This window comes from Calliphora vicina, chromosome 1 (genome assembly GCF_958450345.1).
Source record: "Calliphora vicina chromosome 1, idCalVici1.1, whole genome shotgun sequence".
In the NCBI taxonomy this organism is placed as follows: Eukaryota; Metazoa; Arthropoda; class Insecta; order Diptera; family Calliphoridae; genus Calliphora; species Calliphora vicina.
In genome coordinates, this window is record NC_088780.1 from 21,485,860 (window position 1) to 21,507,097 (window position 21,238).

General features: G+C 30.2%; 1 protein-coding gene across 1 annotated transcript in view; it reads left to right on the forward strand.

The window, feature by feature from the left end:
• Nucleotides 1–5,611: 5,611 nt before the first annotated feature.
• The window catches only part of LOC135957121 (uncharacterized), a 225,777-nt gene continuing 210,150 nt past the window's right edge, over nt 5,612–21,238 (forward strand). The window contains exon 1 of the mRNA XM_065507839.1: nt 5,612–7,098. Within this exon, the coding sequence (XP_065363911.1) occupies nt 5,916–7,098 (1,183 nt within the window). The 5' untranslated portion in view covers nt 5,612–5,915. The remainder of the gene's footprint in view (nt 7,099–21,238) is intronic.

Here is a 21,238-nt window from a genome sequence, read left to right on the forward strand (position 1 = left end):
TTGCGGCACGTCTTAACCCCAACCGATTTACCTAAAATTTTTTCAGGATGATTTTTTTACTAATGTTCACCAAACTGGGGGGGGGTGAGAATGGCTAAAATCCAACTTTCGTTTATTAAGGGCCACCCTAATGTTACATTTTTAAAACGATCCTATTTCTTCGTTTGTGTTCCGATTTCAAAAAAGTACACATATAGAATCTTCTGATCGAGCACTACAGAAAACCTCGTCGTAGCTATCAATTATCTCTTACCTGGCGTTATACGTTTGCACTAACACAATCACTATGCATGTGTAAATTCAAAAAACACCTATTTTTTATGTAAAATTAAACTTTAGGGCAAAAATTCTTAAATCGCGTATTCGATATCAAAATATAGTAACCGATATTAGGTGGCCCAATATGTTTCTAATTATTTTGTAAAGGGTACCAATAACCCCGACCCTGATATGGATATTATAGCTAAAAAACTAAAAATTCCCATTTTTGGAATTTTTCAACACTTTTTTGGGAATTTCGGGATTGCTGATAATAAATTACAAAATTTATTTTTATTTTTCCATTTTAAATAAAAAACTCTACATAACTGTGAAATTTCATTAAAAACTATTTATAAATAAAAATTTTATTTCAATGCGAAAAATTTGTATCTATGCAAAAATTCAAAAAAAAACATTTTTTGTCATATTTTTCAATAAAGTATTCCATGATTTTTTAATGGTCAAAAGTTATAAATATTTTTCAAAAATAGACAAAGAGCTTGAACGAAATTATATTATATCGCATAATAACATTTTTAATTCTATGTATAAATTTCAAAAATAATAAAAAAACCTTCTATTGTAAAATTTGTGTTTTGTCGCTTACGATAATTTGGCGCTAAGGGCTCGATATAACTAAGATCACACAAATTTGAACCCTACACTCAACATTGAGGCTCATTCATAACAATCAAACCTACAAAACAATGCTTGCAAATTAGAGTGGCCCTTATTTTAGTTTTTTTTTTTTGATTTTCGATGCATTTTTGTAAAATTGGATAAGTTTGAGGTTTTGGTAGAAAGTAGCAAAATTAAATATTGAAAAAAGTTTAATTTAAAAATAGTTTTTGTATCTATTTCAAATCTTTATAGATATTTAATATCCCAATTCTGTTAAACGATTGTTTCGTCTTGTCTGAAGAAGAAAAATAGTCGAAGTTACGATTCAGTAAGACAATATATTTTTTTCGTCTGGCTTACGTGGTTTGTGTCTATGATTTACGTTATTATCATATTATTACTGCCAAGTTATTTTTTTTGTAAATTTTAAAATTTTTCTTCTATATTTTTCATTGAATTTATACATTTTAATCATTTGGCAATTATGTTTTTTATGAAATTTGACAAATATAGAAATTATTTTTAGTTAATAAAAAATTGTTCAACACATTTAAAAGTTCTTTATCAACAATATACATACCATGATAAAAATATAGAAGGTAGTTTCAATCAATTTTTTTTTTTCAAATAAGGTTTTTTGAAGTTTCCTTATTTTGTGAGCATTATAAAAAGCGTTGCCACATTCCTAAAAATGATTTTTATTTTAGAGAAATTTTTTACAAAAAATGTGTAATTTATAATTTAGTATTTAAATAAAAATGTATTAAGTATGTTGTGTTGGAAGTTAATGATTCAATTCCTAACATTCGCTATATAATTTGGGCTACCTGACAAAGAATTTTCATTAAATTTTAAAAAAAATTAATTTTAACGTTCCAAAAGGCTTAAAAAACTGGTGTTTGGTTTGTATAATCCACCCTCTGACAAGTTTTACGTACATCCAGCCACTGTTGTCGTTTGTTAGGTAATGTAGGTACTTTAAAAAAATTTACATTTGAATTTTTGCAAAAATATGTGGTATTTTCGCAGTTGGGGAAAATGCAACTCATGTTTGTTAAATCTTAAAATAATGTTCACAAATTAACTTTGAAATATTTGAAAATGAAAATCTTACCTTTGATCCCAATTTGATAGTAAATATTTTTTATATTTTTTTTAATATTCTTCAAATTATGTATTAATTTTTTTCACAAACTTCAAAGAATATATGGGAAAATTTTTAATTAATATGGTTTTACTATTTTAACGAAAACGTCAAAATCCTTAAGCATGTCAGACGTAGAATTTTAAAAAATAAAGAGAGAATGAAACTACCTTCTATTTTTCTACTATGATACATACAATATTGGTATAATTACCGCCACGACACTTGCTGCTTCACGTGATATTGTTGTGAAACAACTGAAGACTCTTAGAAATCCACTCATAAATATTACTATCATGTTCTTTGTTGTGGTGCTTGCGGTGTTCTCCCACACTGGTGCTCCATGGAGTTAGTTATTGGACTTTGCCGTGTTCCACAGATATTTGGCATCATAGGAACCCAGGCATTAGTCACTCCAATTGCTTTCTTACATGCATAATCAAGTGTTTCTTAAAACTGAGTCTGTCTTCTAGAATAATACCGAGGTACTTGATAGTCTCTGAGCATCATATATCTGATGTTCCCTCTTTTATTGTCAGAAGAGTCTCTTTCTTTTTCTTCGGCGTATGAGGACCAACTTCGTTTTGTGCTCAGCCAAAGAAAGGTTTCTAGATTTTAGCATCTCTCTGACTTTCGTTTTCATATATTTCGACCTCTTTTATGTGCCTCACTTAGACTGTAACCGCAATGTCGTCTGCAAAAACAACAATGGTTGCTTCTATATTGTACACGATGTTCCACAACAGTGGTCCTAAGACCGATCACTGCGGTATTGTAATATTAATGTTTCCATGACTATGTCTGTTTCCAATTTTGGTATAATGCGAGTCCCAATGTTAGTGTTCTGTTATATTTTAGTGCATAGATTCAATTCAATTTGTGTCGTAGTTGGTGATGAATCGGTCCACAGTTCTTCACCGGGGAATAGAACCTTTGTGTACTTTCTATCTATCTAATAGTTAAAATGGATTAGTTTTATCTCGCAATTGTTTTCATTCAACTCGAAGAAAAACTACTCATACTACTCTAGAAGATTACAAAATTTTATTCGTCTGTTTTGATATTTAAAATCGTCCACAATATTTTACTGAATCAAATATTTTACGTTATTAAATGCCATAATCCTAGAAAACAACCATTATTGTTTTATAGAATTCAAAACATATAACTCAAACATGAAAAGAAGAAAATTCGTCCTAAATCGTTTAACAGAATTGGGGCATAAATCTAAAATGTAAAAATTTTCTAAATTTTAAATTTTCAAATATTTTTATTTATACAAAATTTCGCAACGTTAAAATAATTCACCCTAACCATGAAAGAAATTTTAAAGTTAATTTTTGTCAAAATCGACTTTATTTTAAAATAGAACTTTTGTTTTTTTCGTACCTTAAGACATTTTATAAAAATGGTTTCAAAACTTTATGGACTTAAAATCGACTTTAAGGCTTCTGTAGTTAGGTTTGTGTGGTTCAGAAGTGATATTTTGACACAGAAGACAAAGATCGCCCACGCCAGCTAAAAATGTTTGAAAACCAAGAATTTGGAGTCATTAATCCATGGAGATTGTTGTCAAACTCAACAAGAGCTTGCGCAATCATTGGGAGATACTCAAGCACCAATTTCAAAATGCTAACGAGCAGCAGGATTTATCCAAATGCAGGAAAATTGGTTTCCATACAAACTGAAGCTGCGAGACCTTGAAAGGTGATTTTGCATGTCCGAAATCATGCTTGGACCCTATAAAATATAATAATTTTTGCACCGAATCATTACTTGCGATAGAAAATGGATCCATTACGATAACACGAAGCGTAAGAGATCGTATGTGAAGCCTTGACAACTAGCCGAATCGACACCGAATTTTTAAGGCGCGGATCCAGAGGGGGTGAAATAGGAAATTTCCCTCCTTAAAACCGAAAATTTTTTATATAAAAAAAGCAATAAAAAGAAAAATTTAGAACAAATTATAATTCAATATTTTCTAATATTTAATTTCAGATTATTTCCCAAAGTAAGAAACCTCTAGTATGTTGAATTCTTAAAAGGATCCTATTTCTTCTTTTGTCTTACTTGAATCTCCTCGTCGAGCACTACAAAAAACCTCGTTAGTCTTTTTTGAAAATAAGTTTTCACATTTTTACCAACACTACTACAGTTTCTTGATACCCGCAGGTCCAAATATTTCCCGTTTTTCTTCATTGGACAAACAGCAATTATGTCAAATAAAATAAAAATTGTTTAAAAATCACGACTGACTCCAATGTTATATGCAGTTGAATTTACAAAATGGCGATTTTTGGAAAAAAAATACTTATTTTTTTTTAAATTATCTAAAAAACTTCTAAAGCCGAAGTCAAGCAATGAGTGGTGAGCGTCAAAAAACTAAAACATATGAAATACTACTGAAGTGTCCAAGCAATGAGCGGCATTTCTGAGCAGCTAATCGGTAGTGTTTCATATGTTTTAATATTCTCACGCTCATCGCTCTGACGCTCACCGCTCATTGCGTGGCCTCGGCATAAGAAGATGTACAAGGAGCTTATACTTTATTTGTTTTTATTTTTCCTCAATCTATACTAATGCAGAATGCTATGTGTTGCAGTATACTTCCACTTGTCAGTTTAGTTCTAAATCAATCGTAAAGAGTCGTAAATACTTCTTTTTCGGAGAGATACAAATCTAACTTTAACCTGTGTACATCGCTATTCTAATCCTATTGTTCCTTATTGGTAAGAATCCATCACCCAAATAATTTAATAAATAATTAAAGAAAATTCCTAATCCTTTGGTTTTATTCGTTCCTTTTCTTTTCATATTGTTTGTTAAATTATTCTGAGCACAAAATCTGAGCGATTTTGTTTCGGCTCAGAGAGTTTCCAATTTATCCAGCCCTTCCCCCCCTTTTCAGCTTAACAAAGGGTTTTGATACCGAGGGAACCAGGACTATCCAAAAAATGCATATTTTTTATGCAAAATTCGAATTTAGGCCATAAATTCTCAAATCGCATAGTCGATATCACATTCACACTTTCTTATATGTTTGTCATATAATTTGCATAGCCTTATTGCACCAATAAATAGTTCTTAGTAGTTTAAATGCATTTTAAGACAAACTAAGCCAGTATTACTTCAAATGTTTATTTTAATGACTTTTGTATGATTAGCCAAAAACAATAATAAAAATTGTTTATATATGATACTGGAATGAGCATTTTTGTATTCATTAATTTCAAAGAATTCAAGCTTAATGGATATTGGCACAAATTCAAAAATTTTAACAGTATAATATTTAAATATATAAAAATTAAATGAAAAATATTCATTAAGTTACATTAAGAACACTCATACAGTGCGTATGATTAATATTTATTTAAAGTATACTGAAGCGTATGATTATTATTAATAATTTGAGATTTTTAGAGCGTATGATTATTATTAGTTTCTAACTAGTAAACATTATTTTCTCTTTTTCAGACCTAACGAACTGGAAATAATACTACAAAGTGATACAACAAAATCAAAATTCTTTCTCAAAATAAAACAAAACTAGACAATTCGAGTACAATATTTGCTACTTTTCTTCTTTTTTTTTGGCAACAATATCAAAAGTATAAAAAAAGTCAACAAGAAGAAACTAATTAAAATGCAATTTAAATTTACGAAACAACAAGAACTGAAAAAGTTTCATTATAAACGCCAACTTAAGCAAAATTATAAATTTAACAAAACAAATTTCAGCACAAACAACCATTAACAGCGGCATGATACAGTAAAAGTTTTTCTCCATTTCGTTTTAATTTTGTTGTAGTACAAAACGTAAGAGAAAGTAAGAAAAAAAATTCATCTAAATGGAATACAGAATAAAATAAATTGTAGCTGCATCTAAATGAAGTTAACAATCTGTCAATTTGGTAAATTGTTTCTGCTGTTGACAGCCTTTTTCTTCGTAACTAAATCCTTTAAAACTCTTGTTGTTGACGTTGCAGCTGCCTCTACTACAACAACGGCTGCTACTCTCAAACCTGTTACAGTTACTGTAAACTCTAGTGTGTCAGATGTTGATGGCATTTCAAATCCTACTAATACCACTGATGTTGAACAGGACATTGAGCGGAAATTTGAAATAGTTACACAACAAGCTACAACTAAATCGATAATAAACACTAACAACAAGAAGTTGCAGCTACAGCAAAAATATGAACAACACCAACTCATAAATAAAACATTCAACGTTTTATTGAATAAAGCAGAGGGAAACTTAGAAAATATTTTATTAACAGGAAATGAAAATCAAACAACAAACATAACAACAACAGCTCCAGCAAATATATTAAATTTACAAGCAACTAAGCGGCAACAGCATGATGCTGTAAATGGATTATTAACAAATCTGCACAAAGATCAACATCATGCCAATAACGATGCATACAGCAATAATACTATTAAACAGAATGAGCATCATGTCGATGATGACAATGATGATATTTATGTCAGAATTAAGTCAAATGTATCAACACAAACGTCAGACAAAATACAAAGCTCATCAGCTACACATGTGACACATTTAAATCAACTACACTCCGAGTATATGGCAAACAATGAATTTTTATTACACCAACCCAGAACAAAACAACAAAAGCGTACAAAACCTCAGTTTAACAAACAACCTTTATTGCGATCATCGACATCATCATCTTCATCTGTGGCGGCAGTCGCCGCAGCCGCAGCAATAAAATTAACAACATCATCAGTGTCTTCATCAACTTCATTACTGCCCCTCAAATCTCAATATAATCAGCAGCAACACTCATCATACAATTCAAACCAGTATCCATTTAGACAACAGCAACAACACCATCAAATACCCTCTAAAATATCAGCGTCAGCACGAACATCACCATCATTGTCGTCATCACCAGCACCAGCACCACTATCCGGGGAACGTGTGGGTATTTTAATGCCTTCTCGTCTGCTAAATAGAATGCATGTGCAACAGGGTTTTCGTAATTTTGTGGAATTCTTCCAAGTGAACTTGAACAATGTCAGTGTTGATTTTATACCAGATGATGGTAAGTTTTCATTTTATTGTTCGTTCCTCTTCTTTCCATTCATCTGTTTGTTGTGTTTGCGTGCTCATTTTTATTACTTTTTTATGTAGTTTTTGTTGGAGGTTTTGTGGCAAAAAAAAAAAAAATTATATACATAATATTTTGTGTTATGAGTGAGTGTATGGCCAAGGCATAGATAAATATACATAGACCGGAAAGTCTCTTGTCAAAGATCTAACTCAGCTGTGAAAATCCTAAATGGTGATAATGTATTATAATAGTAAAACAAAACTATGTGAAAAAAATATTAAACTCATTATAACTACACAATTATTTTTTTTATTGATTTTTTTTCTAGTTTCCACTCTATATGTATTTAAGTTCGTCATTCCATTTGTAATTTCTACATTTTCATTTTCGACACCATGAAGTATACATATTATGGATCCTTTTGGATATCGGGGTAGATATAAACATATCAGTCTGTATGTTGAAATAAATTTTCCGAAGCCACTAAATAACTTACATACATGATTGATACATCAATATATGTATACGCTATGGTCCAACTGAGATTGTTGTTTAAAATTGGCAAACAAATGTCTGAGGTATAAGCAAAAAAACGCGACTACTTCGATTTTAATTTTTTCACCCCAATATACCCCGAATATAATAAACGCACCGGACAGCGGTACAGACAAAAAATGGGAAATAACTCCATAAGTTTTAAATGGTTAGTCCGATTTAAATTTTATTTGAAGGACGCAAAGGGAAAGTATTGTCGAGTTTAAGTATTGAACTTGGACCTCATGCTCCCACCAGGGGCACGGCCCAATTTCGTTTGTGTTCCGATTTCAAAAATATAACATATATACATACACAGAGAAAACAGATTCGTGATAGCAACCGAATTTATTGCCAATCGAATGATTCGGTTGCATACATAGAATTTGTCAGTTCTAAGAACAGAAAGTCAGTTGATAAAGAACAATTTCAGTTGAAGCAACCAAACTTTCGTTACCCCTTCCAAAATATTGTAGCCACAACTGTAAAATTTGGTCACTAAGATAGAACCATTCGATTGGCAACAAATTCGGTTGCTAGCACGAATCTGTTTTCTCTGTGTAGAATCACTTAGCCATGTTTAATAATTATTTTTAAAAAAATTTACAAATCTAGTCAAATGTTTTTTTTCTCGCCCAAATTTACTACTGATTTTACTACAAATTTTATAATTATCCTTACATACAAAAATATTCGACAAAATGTCATACAATAATTGAATATGACAACAAAAAAATGTATAAATAGCAGATGGGCGGAAACATTTCCACAATGTAAATTTATTCAAAGTATTGGTCATTGTTATCTATGACCTTTTATATCTGGCAGCAAAAGGATTTCGAGCCAAAAGAACTGCTAATCTTTTGAGGCCAAGAACGAATCAAGCCAATATCTAATAAAGAGCGTTCTGCATCCATCGATAGAAAAAAATAGTAGTCGGACGGAGCAAGTTCTGGACTATAAGACGGTTGAGGTAAAACTTCCTAAGCACTTCATTCTTAATCATAATATTAATAGGCAAGTCGATTTTTTTATACCCCTTTTACGCCCCTTTTAAATAACTATAATTGTAAAAGTGTTTAAACTTTTTACGAATTAATTTCTTATTAATGTGCGGAGTTTAGCTGAATATAGACGGAATAAGATTGGAGTGCGTAGCACCTCCTATACAGAGTAAACATTGATTTCGAATATCTGGGGAACCAAAATGGAAGGGGTCGGAAAAGGAGGTGACTCAACTCTCAAACAAAGTAATAATTGCAAGGTTCTTCAAACTTTGTCTGTATAGCTCTCTTACCATTTTACATAGATTGGCTGGAAATGGTCGGGATTGCATTAGTGGTCGTGGGACAAACTATAATTCTAAAAGCATTTAAACTCTGTATCAATCAATTTATTACCATTCTACGGAGGTGAGCTAAAACTGAATTTATTCCTGATTCTTGTTCGAAGTTTAGATAAGCATGATTGGCTTAGTAGGAATTACCCATCCCTTATACGGGAAAGTTAAAGTAAAGTTTCATATTTACATAAAAGGTTTAAAAATGTGTGGGATCAGAGCAGTGGAGGGGTATCTCCCATACCAAATTAGTTAGTTATTTTCGAATATCAAGTGAACTGTAATTGAGATATTCTCAATGTTTTATATATGTAGTCAGGTTTTATCAGAAATCCGTTCATATTTTTTATGGGGGCTCAAAGTAGGGTATCTTCGTCATATACAAATTTTAAATATGTGCAATTTTTTGTTTCCTATCCGATTTCAAAGATTTTTATATTTTTGGAAAGCGCTCCGAGTTATAGGCATTTCAAAATTGAAATTTTAAAATTTTGCATTACATTGGTCCGCTTTTTTAAAAATATGGAACGTACTTTTGGACCGAATAGGCTCGAATTTTTTTATCAGTTAGACAACTAAATTACTAATAACATACAAAAGATTTCAGAGCAATATCTGTTATGGATCCAAAAATAAACGATTTTCAATTTAAGTATTCAAAAAATAGTTGATTTTTGCTGTTTTTTGGGCGAAAAGGTGACTTAACTCTTTTTTAATTAAAAAAAAAATTTCTCTAAGAACATATAACAATATTATGTTTATCTGAAAGATATCTTTACGGAAAACATTTCAGTATAAAAGACATGTCCTCTTCTTGGAATATGTCGGCCCTACGCCTTTCGGAATTTGACCTATATTTTATAAAAATTCAACTTTGGGCCACTTGTTCTAAAATCCCAATGCTGGGATCAGAAAACAAGAAGCAGTTTTGGAAACCTTAATGTGTTCCCTATGCAGCGCCAAAGTATTTTCCCAGCCCCGAAGGAAATGTGGACCCTATAGGCAAAATTGTAAAAATTTCATTATTGGGATTTTTGCTCAAATTTTTAGGAATTGCGGGATTCCCTTTGATCTTTTGACAAGTTGTTTTACACCTTGTTATTTAAAATAATAAACTTAAAAAACGTTAAAAATTTCATTGAGTTTCGTTAAAAAATAAAGATTTTACTACATATTACATATTCATTGAGTTTCTAAAACTAAAATTATATCAAAATTTTAATAAGATTGCAAATATTAGGAACAATTTGATCCACATTTATTCCAAACTATATTTTTTGTTTAGATAAGTTAATTTTTGGTCATAAAAAAAAAAAATTTCAAGTCAATAAGGAGTGAGATCGAAAAATTCTTAACATACATATATGTTTATAAAAAAGAAACCACTAAACTTACAGCTTTAATTTTTTTTTTATTTGATTGAAATTATTATTACAATTTACAAAAAAAATTATTTTTATAGTTTTAATCACTAGTGATGAAATTTTGAACCTTTTTCGGAAACCCTTCCATTAACGTTTTTATAGTGCTTTCTGTCACTTTGCTCGAACATGTAGTCCATCTCCGTTTAAAATCTACCACACTTTTGGACACCTTTTTTGTACTCTTCAATTCTCTTTTAACAAGAGCCCAATATCTCTCCACTGGCCTTAGCTCCGGGCAGTTTGGAGGATTTGCCTCTCTTGGTACAAATACCACATTATTGTTCTTGTACCACTCAAGGGCTTGTTTGCCATAGTGACAGGATGCCAAGTCAGGCCAAAAATAAGTGGACACATTATGAAGTCTTATGAATGGAAGCAGCCTTTTTTGTAAACATTCCTTGATGTAAATTTCGGTATTTATAGAGCCCGTTGTAACAAATGAGTGGCTTCTTTTGCCGCAACTGCATATTGCTTGCCATACCAAGAACTTTCTGGGAAATTTTGTCTGCTTTTGGGTCCTAAACTTTTCTTCAACATTCCCTCGAGCATCAGCAACATAAAATTTTTGACCTGGAAGTTGCGAAAAATCTGCCAGAACATACGTTTCGTCATCCATTATGCAGCAAGAATATTTTTTTATAAAACTTGACTTCAATTTCCGTGCTCTGTTTTTGGCCTCTAAATTTTTAGTAGCGTTCCTGTCAGGAACTTTTTGAGCCTTGTATATTTTTAAACCTGCATTAGCTTTAACTTTTCGTACCAAATAGTCCGAGCACTGAGCTAACCGGGCTGCTTTCCTACCGGATGTGTTGGGAGCTCTTTTGAAAATGCGTTCTATTTTTTTGGCTTTAGAAACATCATGTGGACCATTCCTTCTACCTGAACCAGGTTTTCTATCAACTGACAAGTTCTCCCGGTACTGTTTAATAACATTGGAAACAGTTTGACGGCAGACCTTTGTATGCTTGGCCAACTTTTTGTAAGACCAAGTTGGGTTTTGTTGAAAATATTTAATAATTTCAGTACGCACTTTTTTCTGGTCACTCATTTTAATCAGATTAACAAAAAAATTAATATAATTGACATTACACATAATAACTGACATGTTTTTCAAAGGTAACTTGATCAAAAAAAAATTCAAATAATACTTGGGTTAAAAAATGTAATGAAAAACGTGTGTTAAGAATTTTTCGATCTCACTCCTTATATGAATTAGATTCAAAAATATGCCACTTTAAAACTCTCTCCTTCAAAAATATTGCACTTTTTGATACTGAAATTTTTTTATAAATTTTCTTAATGTGTCTGAGTCAGAACCATGACTTGTATTGAATAAAATATTAAGAAAATTTATAAAAATTTTTTGGTATGTCCGAGTCCATTCGGTCCAAAATTACGGCATATATTTTTAAAATAGCCAAGGTATGGCCAAATTTTAAAATTTAAATTTTTAAATGCCTATAACTCGAAAATTACGCACACGCGAGCATGTTTTTTCAAGACCTAGCCGAGCGCTTTTCAAAAATGTTAAAATCTTTGAAATCGGATGGAAAACAAAAAAATGTGCACGTATTTAAAAATTTTACATGTCGAAGGTACCCTACTTTGAGCCCCCATATCAGCGCCCCTGGAATATCTGTATTATCCGTTTTAATAACTTAAGCTCTAATGCTCCTCGGCTACGACCATGTAAAATTTTATCCAGATCGGACCAGCCGTTTAGAAATGCCAGATTTATTTCCAAAAAATTTCGATTCTGCCCCACTGTGTCCTCTGAACCAAAAAAATCATCTTTCGTACGTTGAAACCGATGAAAGACATTCACCATAAGCTTCGGTGTACTTCAGCGACACTTCTTTTCATATTAAGGAAGTAAAGCAAAACTTCTCGCATATGACACTTTGTTGGCACAAAATTCGATATTTTCGAAGCAGCCTTAAACTACAGCTTTTAATTTGTCTTCAATTTAAAATTATGTTTTGCAATGCAGTTTTAAACCTTGGGTAGCTTTATAATCTATTTAATTCATACAAATTAAACTCAGCTGAAAAATCTGAAAAATTGTATTAAACTTTTCAAAAGAACCCTGAAAAAAAATAAACAAATTTTTGTGTAATCTTTATTCCTACATTCAATTTGCAATAAAATGCAATTTGAATTATTAGGATCTTTTCTCACAATTGAATATATTAAAAATAATTCAGTTTACTGTGTTCGGTTTAATCCACTTGCTGAAATGTTGAAACTTTTTAAAACCAATGGAATGTACAGGAAAATTTCTAAAAATTTTAATTTTATATATTAAATTAAAAAAGAAGTTTGATAACAAATTATTAATTGGGGATTTTTGGGGATTTTTGGGGATACAAAAATGAAAATTGAGGATGAGTAGTGACAAAATACTAGCAAAACAGTTTGATGTATGCTGAAATAATTCTCAGTTAGTTTATTTATTTATTATTATATAAGTAGTCAGAGTTTTTTATTGCCTTCGTGCTACACTTCCGAAGTACAACTCTAGTCTAACATACCTGCTCTTGTAGTTTTGCCGATTGCAAGAACTTCGGAGTTTTTCTCACATTCTTACTAACTGTAGTTTAGAATAGTGATAGCCGACTCTTATTTTGTAGTAATCGTAGCCGAATTTAAGAAACTCCAAATTCTTCTTGACTTCGTTATAATTTAGACGATTGTAAGAACTCACGAATTTTTATTACATTCGTATTTTGCATCGGTAGTAGAATTCAATAGCTGATATTATTTATACCACACTCATATTTTTGTTAGTGTTTCTCTTTATTTACCGTTAATCCGAGATTAAACCGTTTTCTCTACTTATTATCGCCCAACGCTCAAGAGTCTACCGTACCGACATCACCGTTTCCACATCGTATAAGTTCTACACTCTCGCCTCTACTACGATTCATCGTTTAACGCTGAGTAATTTCGTAGATAATAAGTAGACTAATGTGCTGTTTTTCTATAGCGAACAAGTGCTTTGAGTGGACGTTTTTCATGTATTTTGTTTTTGTTACAATAACAAAACACATGTTAAATTTCCACTCAAAGTACTCGTTCGCTATAGAAAAACAGCACATAAGGTTTCATTGCTTCTGAAACGAACCCAGACTCATTGTAATCCAAAAAGGGTCAATTGAGTCCCTGCTTAGGACATGAACGTATTAAAATAAGCAGTCAGGTAGCTAGTTGTCACCGTAAATGATATGTAAAATCACAAGTTCGGGCCAGTCTACTAGAACTGCTGGATAATAAAACACAGCACATAAATATGTTCCTTTATGCTTATTTCTACATGTGTTGACTCCAACCGAGGGGGGTTTCTTTTATTTCAGTATACACCCATGCTCAAATAAATATAAATAGTTTTTTTTTTTTAAAAAAAAAGTGTGTGTATAATGGCAGTGTATGTATGTTTCAACTTTCTGTACTAAAAAAATACCAGAGAATAAAAGCACCATATAAATCTCAAATGATTATGATTATGATTACGATAATGATGTTTATGGTTGGATTTCTCTTCTTTTTTTTTTGTGCTCAACGTACATATATTAAAAACAACAACGTTTCATATAATTTTTTTGACTGTTGGTTATTTGTTGCTTTTTTGTGGTTTTGAATGAATATTTGAGTGACTGACTAACAGTCAGGCTTCTCTGACTGACTATTTGGCACAGTAGGCAAAATGCCATATAAGTTTGTTGAGTTTTTTTTTCTTGTTGTTTGTTTGGTTCATTGTTGCTGTTATTTGTTTAGTTTATTCTTTCCTTTACAAAAAAAAAACAAAAATGCAAAAAAAAATATATATATAAACTTGTAAAGTAAAGGTAATATAACCAGAAATTTGTTGTTAAAATTATGATGGCCTTTTTATTACTGCTTGAGGGAACAAACTGACGGAAAGGTACTTATTTATGTGTTGTTCTTGTTGTAACCTTGAATGTTGGTGAACAAAAAAAATAATAATAAATAAGAGAAAAATTATGAGGAATATGTTCAAGACTTTGTTAATAATTTTCTAAAGAAATATGTTAAAGGAAAAGATTTTAACAATTAAATTATGATAATAGAGTTTAGTTGTTTGGTGTTCGTAAAAAGTTAATAGTAGTGATTGTTTACAGACTATTAATGACTTTCATATTAAAGACAATTTAAAAATAAAAACTAGTTCAAACAAATTCAATCTTTAATTTTTTTTTCCTACTACATTTTTCTACTGCATTTAAATATTAATCATACGCTGTGGTGTACTACTTACATTCATAAATAAAGTTTCAATTGGGAGGATCCAACTGAAAGTGTGCAGCAGTTGTATTTAACGTCATCGATTTTAATGATATTTAGAACATTTATTAGGTATTGCAAGTATATTACTAATCAAATACATATTGACTCCAGCCTCTTTTGGGTTAAAAAATATGACGTATTGCATACTAAAAGATAAAAATTGCTCTATATCGATTTTCAAATGTCCCAAGTTCTAAAATTTTTCTCCGTCATCTGAAAATTTTAGCAAAATTTGATAAAAGTAGCAATAATTTTCTCACATTGTTTATTTATTATAACTTGATACCCAAAAAAAATCAAATTTCATATATGAGACAAAATACCCTTCACCAAATTATAATTTAAAATACGAATGGTCCATGTATGTAATGACATCACGTGAGAAAGGCTGGAGCGATTTGGCTGATTTTTTTTATTCGACTCGAAATTTTCAGGAGATGATTTTAAAAAAAAAATCAAAAATTCGAATAAAAAGCTCCCCAAAGTATGCAGTACAAATTTAGATAGGCAGGTGTATGTGGGTTGAATAAATTTGAAGAACTAACTGCTACCGGTCGAAGCCGGGGAGGTCAACTAGTTTTAATTTTTTTTAGGTGAATAAAATTAAGTTTACAAAAATTTTGATTTTGACCCATTGTAGGTCAGACTTACTATGGCTTTATAATCGCCGTTGGAAAGGTCTTTAAAATGTCTATCATTAGATATCCATATTGTTTATATTAATGATAAAAAATAGGTAAAAAACGAGGTTGTACTGTTTTTTTTTATATGTCAGCCATTTTTGGGTCGATTTTCTCGGGTTTAAATAACCGGGTTTATAAGAGATATTTTGCTGTACGATTCATGTATGTAAGTTTTTTGGGGGCTATAGAAAGTTGATTTCAACATATAGACGGACATGGCTATATCAACAACAATCTAATATAGCGGATATTTTGATGTAGGAATATGTAAGTTATTTAGGGCTAAGAAAAATTTATTTTAGCATACAGACGGACAGACAGACGGACATGGCTATATCGATAACGGTCCAGAATATATATAATTTGTGGGGTCGCAAATGAAAAATGTAGAAACGGAATGACAAACTTATATATACTTTTGCCACTGTGAAGGGTATCAAAATATATATAAATCTCAGAATGGGACCATGAGATGTAAAAACTTAAATTTTTTTTCTATATTTTGGTAACTAGTAGTCGAATTTTTGTAAACTTTGTACTATATAAATCAGGGACCAGAAACAACTGTTATTTTTTTTTTTAAATAAACAATTGGTTATAGAAAAAATAACTGCAAAAAATAGGTCTCGTAATAACAATTAACCATTATGAAAAATGTTTATGGTTTTAGGTCTTTGATAACAATTATGAAAGATTTTTATTTTTTTTGGTCTTCAATAACCATTATGAAAGATTTAAATTTTTTTCGGTCTTTGATAACCATTATGAATTTTTTTTTTTTTTTGGTCTTTGGTCCATTATAAAATATTTTTATTTTGTTTGTCTTCTATAGACTACAGCCATTACAAATATTTATACCATACACCAACATAGTGATGTAGCGTATACTACCCCAAGGACGAAGCCTATTGAACTCTTTCTACTAAATTTTGTGACGATTGGTTCATAATTAGTCATAGCTCCCACATATTGCATATTTTAAAAGAAAAATGTTTATAATCATAAATATTCTTGATTCTTATGAAATTCTGAACACGAAAACCAGGTCCATACGATCAAAAAACTTGTTGGTACTTATAATGACTATGGAATACCTTAAACCCATTCATAATGTTTACAGAAGACCAAAAAAAAATAAAAATCTTTAATAATGATTATCAAAGACCTAAAAATATAAAAATATTTTATAATGATTATTGAAGACCTAAAAAAATAAAAATCTTTCATAATGGTTATTGAAGACCAAAACAAATAAAATCCTTTATTAAAGACCAAAATAATATTGGTTATTTTTAACTGTTATTCAGAGACCTATTTTTAAAACTTCTTGATAAACAATTATTTCAGGATTTTTTCCAATATTTATTATAAAAGTTATGTCCCTGATATAAATTCATGAAAGCTTTTTATTCTAATGTATAAATCAGAAAAAATATAATTAATATTATTGTGATCTTTGAAAAAGGATACCTTGAAATTCATGTCCTTAATTTTTGTATTATAGATGGCGTATCATTTGAACACGGTTTTTGTTTGCAATAACCTATACGTAATTTCGATGACATTCTGTCATTTACATAGTTATTATACTCTACACCACCATAGTGGGGAGGGTATAATGCGTTTGTGCAGATGTTTGTAACGCTCAAAACTATTGGTCTAACACCCACCTTAAAGAATACCGATCAACTTAGAATCACTTTCTGAATCGATTAAACGATGTCCGTCTGGCTGGCTGGTTGGCTGGCTGTCCATGTAAACCTTGTGCGCAGAGTACAGGTCGCAATTTTGAAGATATTTCGATCAAATTTGGTACATATTATTTTTTCAGCCCATGGACGAAGCCTATTGAAACTGACTGAAATCGGTCCATTATTACAAATGTTCTCTCGAAATTGGCCTTCATCGGTCATAAATCTTTAATTTATATATGCATCTACACAAATTTCGCTCCAAATAAATTTTATATATACAAAATCATGTCACCAAATTTTGTTACGATCGGTTCATAATTAGTCATAGCTCCCATATAGACCCGCTTCCGAAAATCACTTTAACGTGCTTAAATCACTTAAATATGTTTAAATAGCACGTTAAAGTGATTTTCGGAAGCGGGTCTATATGGGAGCTATGACTAATTATGAACCGATCGTAACAAAATTTGGTGACATGATTTTGTATATATAAAATTTATTTGGAGCGAAATTTGTGTAGATGCATATATAAATTAAAGATTTATGACCGATGAAGGCCAATTTCGAGAGAACATTTGTAATAATGGACCGATTTCAGCCACATATTTATGTGGTGTATTCCATAAATATGTATATACACAAAATTCAACATTAATAACTTTCAAAGAAAAATATTTTTACACATTTACTTGGTGTAGGGTATTATATGGACGGGCTTGACCGACCATAATTTCTTAATTGTTTTACTTTATAAACAACCGAGTTTTTTTTTGTTTTTGCTTCGAAAATGTCGAATTTCGTTCCAACAAAGCGTCTTATGCGGGAAGTTTTGCTTTACTTCTTTAATTTGAAAAAAAATTGCCGCTCACTGATCACCGATCACACTGATTGCTGCCAAGAGACCTTGAAGGAAGATATTAGAATTGTTCTTAAATGACACATTCTTATTAGACGCATTTGATGTTGGCAAGAGACCAACAAAATACTGTTGAAAAAAAGTTTTTTATATAAAATCTATGTCCATTTTTTGCCTAATGATGTATTATAGTTACAGATTCAACTTACCATCTGGAATACACCAATTTCTTTATAATTCGCAAAAGAAAACATATTTTTTATGAAACAAAAAAATTTTTATATTTTTCTTTAATTTATATATTCTTGACACATTTATTTTTGTTACTTTCAATATAAAATTCCTATTGAATTTTAACAACTGAAATTGTTAATAAATATCTAAAAGAAATTGCTGATATGAGTATTAGAATAACATATTCATTTAAATCATATTTCAAACTAATTTTTTCAATTACTTAATAAGTGTTATAATTTTTGTCTGTGTACTTAAAATGCTATAAAAGAAAATCATTATTGCAGCGAATCATTATTTGCTATGAAAAATGGATATATTACGATAACCCGAAGCGTAAGAGATAGTATGGTGCGATTCCATCATGGCAACGAAAGGCCACATGTTGCAAAACCTATTAAAACCATTTATAAAGAATTGATTGGGAAGTTTTTCCTCTCAAAACATGTCCCATTCGACTGCTGTTTGTTTCGATCGATGCACAATGCTCTCTCTGAGATATGCTTTACTTTGTAACAGAGTATCTGATATTGGCTTGATTCGTTCTTGGCCTCAAAAGATGAGCAGTTCTTTTGGCTCGCAATCCATATGTTGCCAGAAAGATCGGAAAAGATCATAGCTACAAATGTTTCAAAATAAAAGCTGAAGTTTGAAAACATTCCCCATTTTTAAGTCATTCACCCAATAATAAAAATAATTTATAGTTTGTGCTAAATGGACGTGATTCGAAAATTAAAAAGTGCTAAAATGTGGAAAAAAATTAATGAATTTACATACATATCGCACTCGTTCAACAATACTGTATTAACTCAAAATTTTTGAAATTTCACTTTTTGCAAGAAATCAACTAACAATATCAATATCTATCTACTGTAAAAATTTCAATGTATTCCGATTACTCTTTCATCTCGAAAACCACATTTGAGACCATTTTCGTGATAATTAGTGACTACCTTTGTATCAACAAAAATGTATTATTTTGAGTTAATACAAAAAATTTAATATTTCATAAAAAAAATATTATTTTGAATTGAGCCTTTATTCAAGTTAAAAATAATCAAATTGTTTTATTTAAATTTGGTTGTATTTTGAGTTAATACTGTTTTGTTGATAAAATAATACAAAAAAAATATCGAGAAGTTTCAGGAAAATGGTATTAACTCAAAAAATAGATTTATTTTGCAATAATTGCAAAAAATAGATTTATTTTGCAATAATTGCAAAAAAAATTAAAGAAAAACAATGTAAATATATTTTCAAATGGAATTTGCTTACTATGATGTATTCGGATTTTCGAATTCTCTTAAAATGTAACCAAAAACAGTTTTTCCCTCTACTGAAAATTTAAAAATTTTGAGTTACTACAATATTGTTGAACGAGTCCGATATATTAAACTTTATTTATTCGACAATTTATAGTTAAAATTTCAAGACTTATGACTTGTTTGCATCTCTCATAAGGGTGTTGAATTCACACGCCATCCCTATATGCAAGGTTGCCAACTCGTCAGCTCAGAAAATGGCTAGATTTTGAATTAAAAATGGCTAGAAATGGCTAAAACCCAAAAATAACTGAATACAAAATATTACATTTCTTGCCCCCATTACCACGAAGTCTGGTTATGTGTTAACAAATATTTATACTGACAGTTTTCAAAAATAATTCTTACCGACTTTGTGTTAATGGGGTTTAGCAGATTAACCCCCATTTTCTCAATATCCGGTTATCGTTTTTCGTAACGACATACTTCCAAATAATAGAATTTTTGTATGAAAACTGTCAGTATATCGTCACGATAAAAAATAACCAGAGATTGAGAAAATGTGAATAAAGATTGTAACATAAATATTTTTTTTTTCTTTTTGATAAATTAAACAAATTTTTAGGCATTTACAATCAAAATCGGATCCATTGAAGAACTGCAAAATTGATTCTTGAATATGCCTGATGTGTTTTCTTTGGAAACAATTTCCGATCCTATTTTCATAAAACCAATAATATTCTCATCAAATCATTTTTAAAAAATTCCAAAAATGTTCAAGAAAAGTATAAAATAAAAAAGGCTATGACAAAATAAAATGGTTAGATCTTCCGGCTAGATTAAATATAGATATTTTTTATGGCTAAATGAAAATAAAATCGCTAGATTTAGCCGAAAATGGCTAAATTGGCAACCTTGCCTATATGCGAGAGAGTAATATTTGAAAATAGAGATTCTACCTACTTGTTATACTTTGATTGCTACTTTGACTTAAAACACAAAACTTCAAATAAAATGTTCAAATTATTGATTTGATTTTTAAATTGAAATAATTTTATTTTTTTGGTATCAAGTTATAATGCAAAGACTAACAAGAGGTGAAACGCTGTCAAAAAAAACCTAAGTGTACTGTCAGAAAAAACCTAACATGAAGTAAAATGTTATTCCTATATTTAGATGTTTTTGTTTTATTTTCATCTCTCTCAAGTGTGTTGAATTCACATAGTACTTGTATGTGAGGAGAGAATAATGCTTTTCGTGTACAAAAATTGAGAGTCTTTCCTTCTTGTTATTCTTAGTTATAATGAGTTAACGATGTCTTACAAAGGCTCTTATTTTTTCTACAACAAAAAATTTTCTCTCTTCTGAAATACAAGTACTATGTGAAAGTAACACACTTGTGATAGAGAAAAGCTTGAAACCTTTTTCTAAAAAATTGCAGTAAAATTGAAATTTCAATAGATTCATTCACAATAACATAATATTTTTTAATTTTTTTTTACACATATTTAACGTATTAAAATAACCGAAACACGTATATTTTTTACAAACGAAAACTATTTTTTTAAAAATTTTTCAGAGATTAAAATTTTGCATTTTTTCTCTTATTTTCCAATGATATTTAATAGAAAATACTACTACATTTTCAAAAACTTGAACATAGGTTAATTGACATTAAAAACTTTATTTCATACTCGTAAAACTTCCTCATTAGCTAGCTGCACTTTCAAACTACCTCATTTTTCTACCGCATTTTATTTAATTATTAATCATACGCAGTGCTGTACCATATTTCTAAAT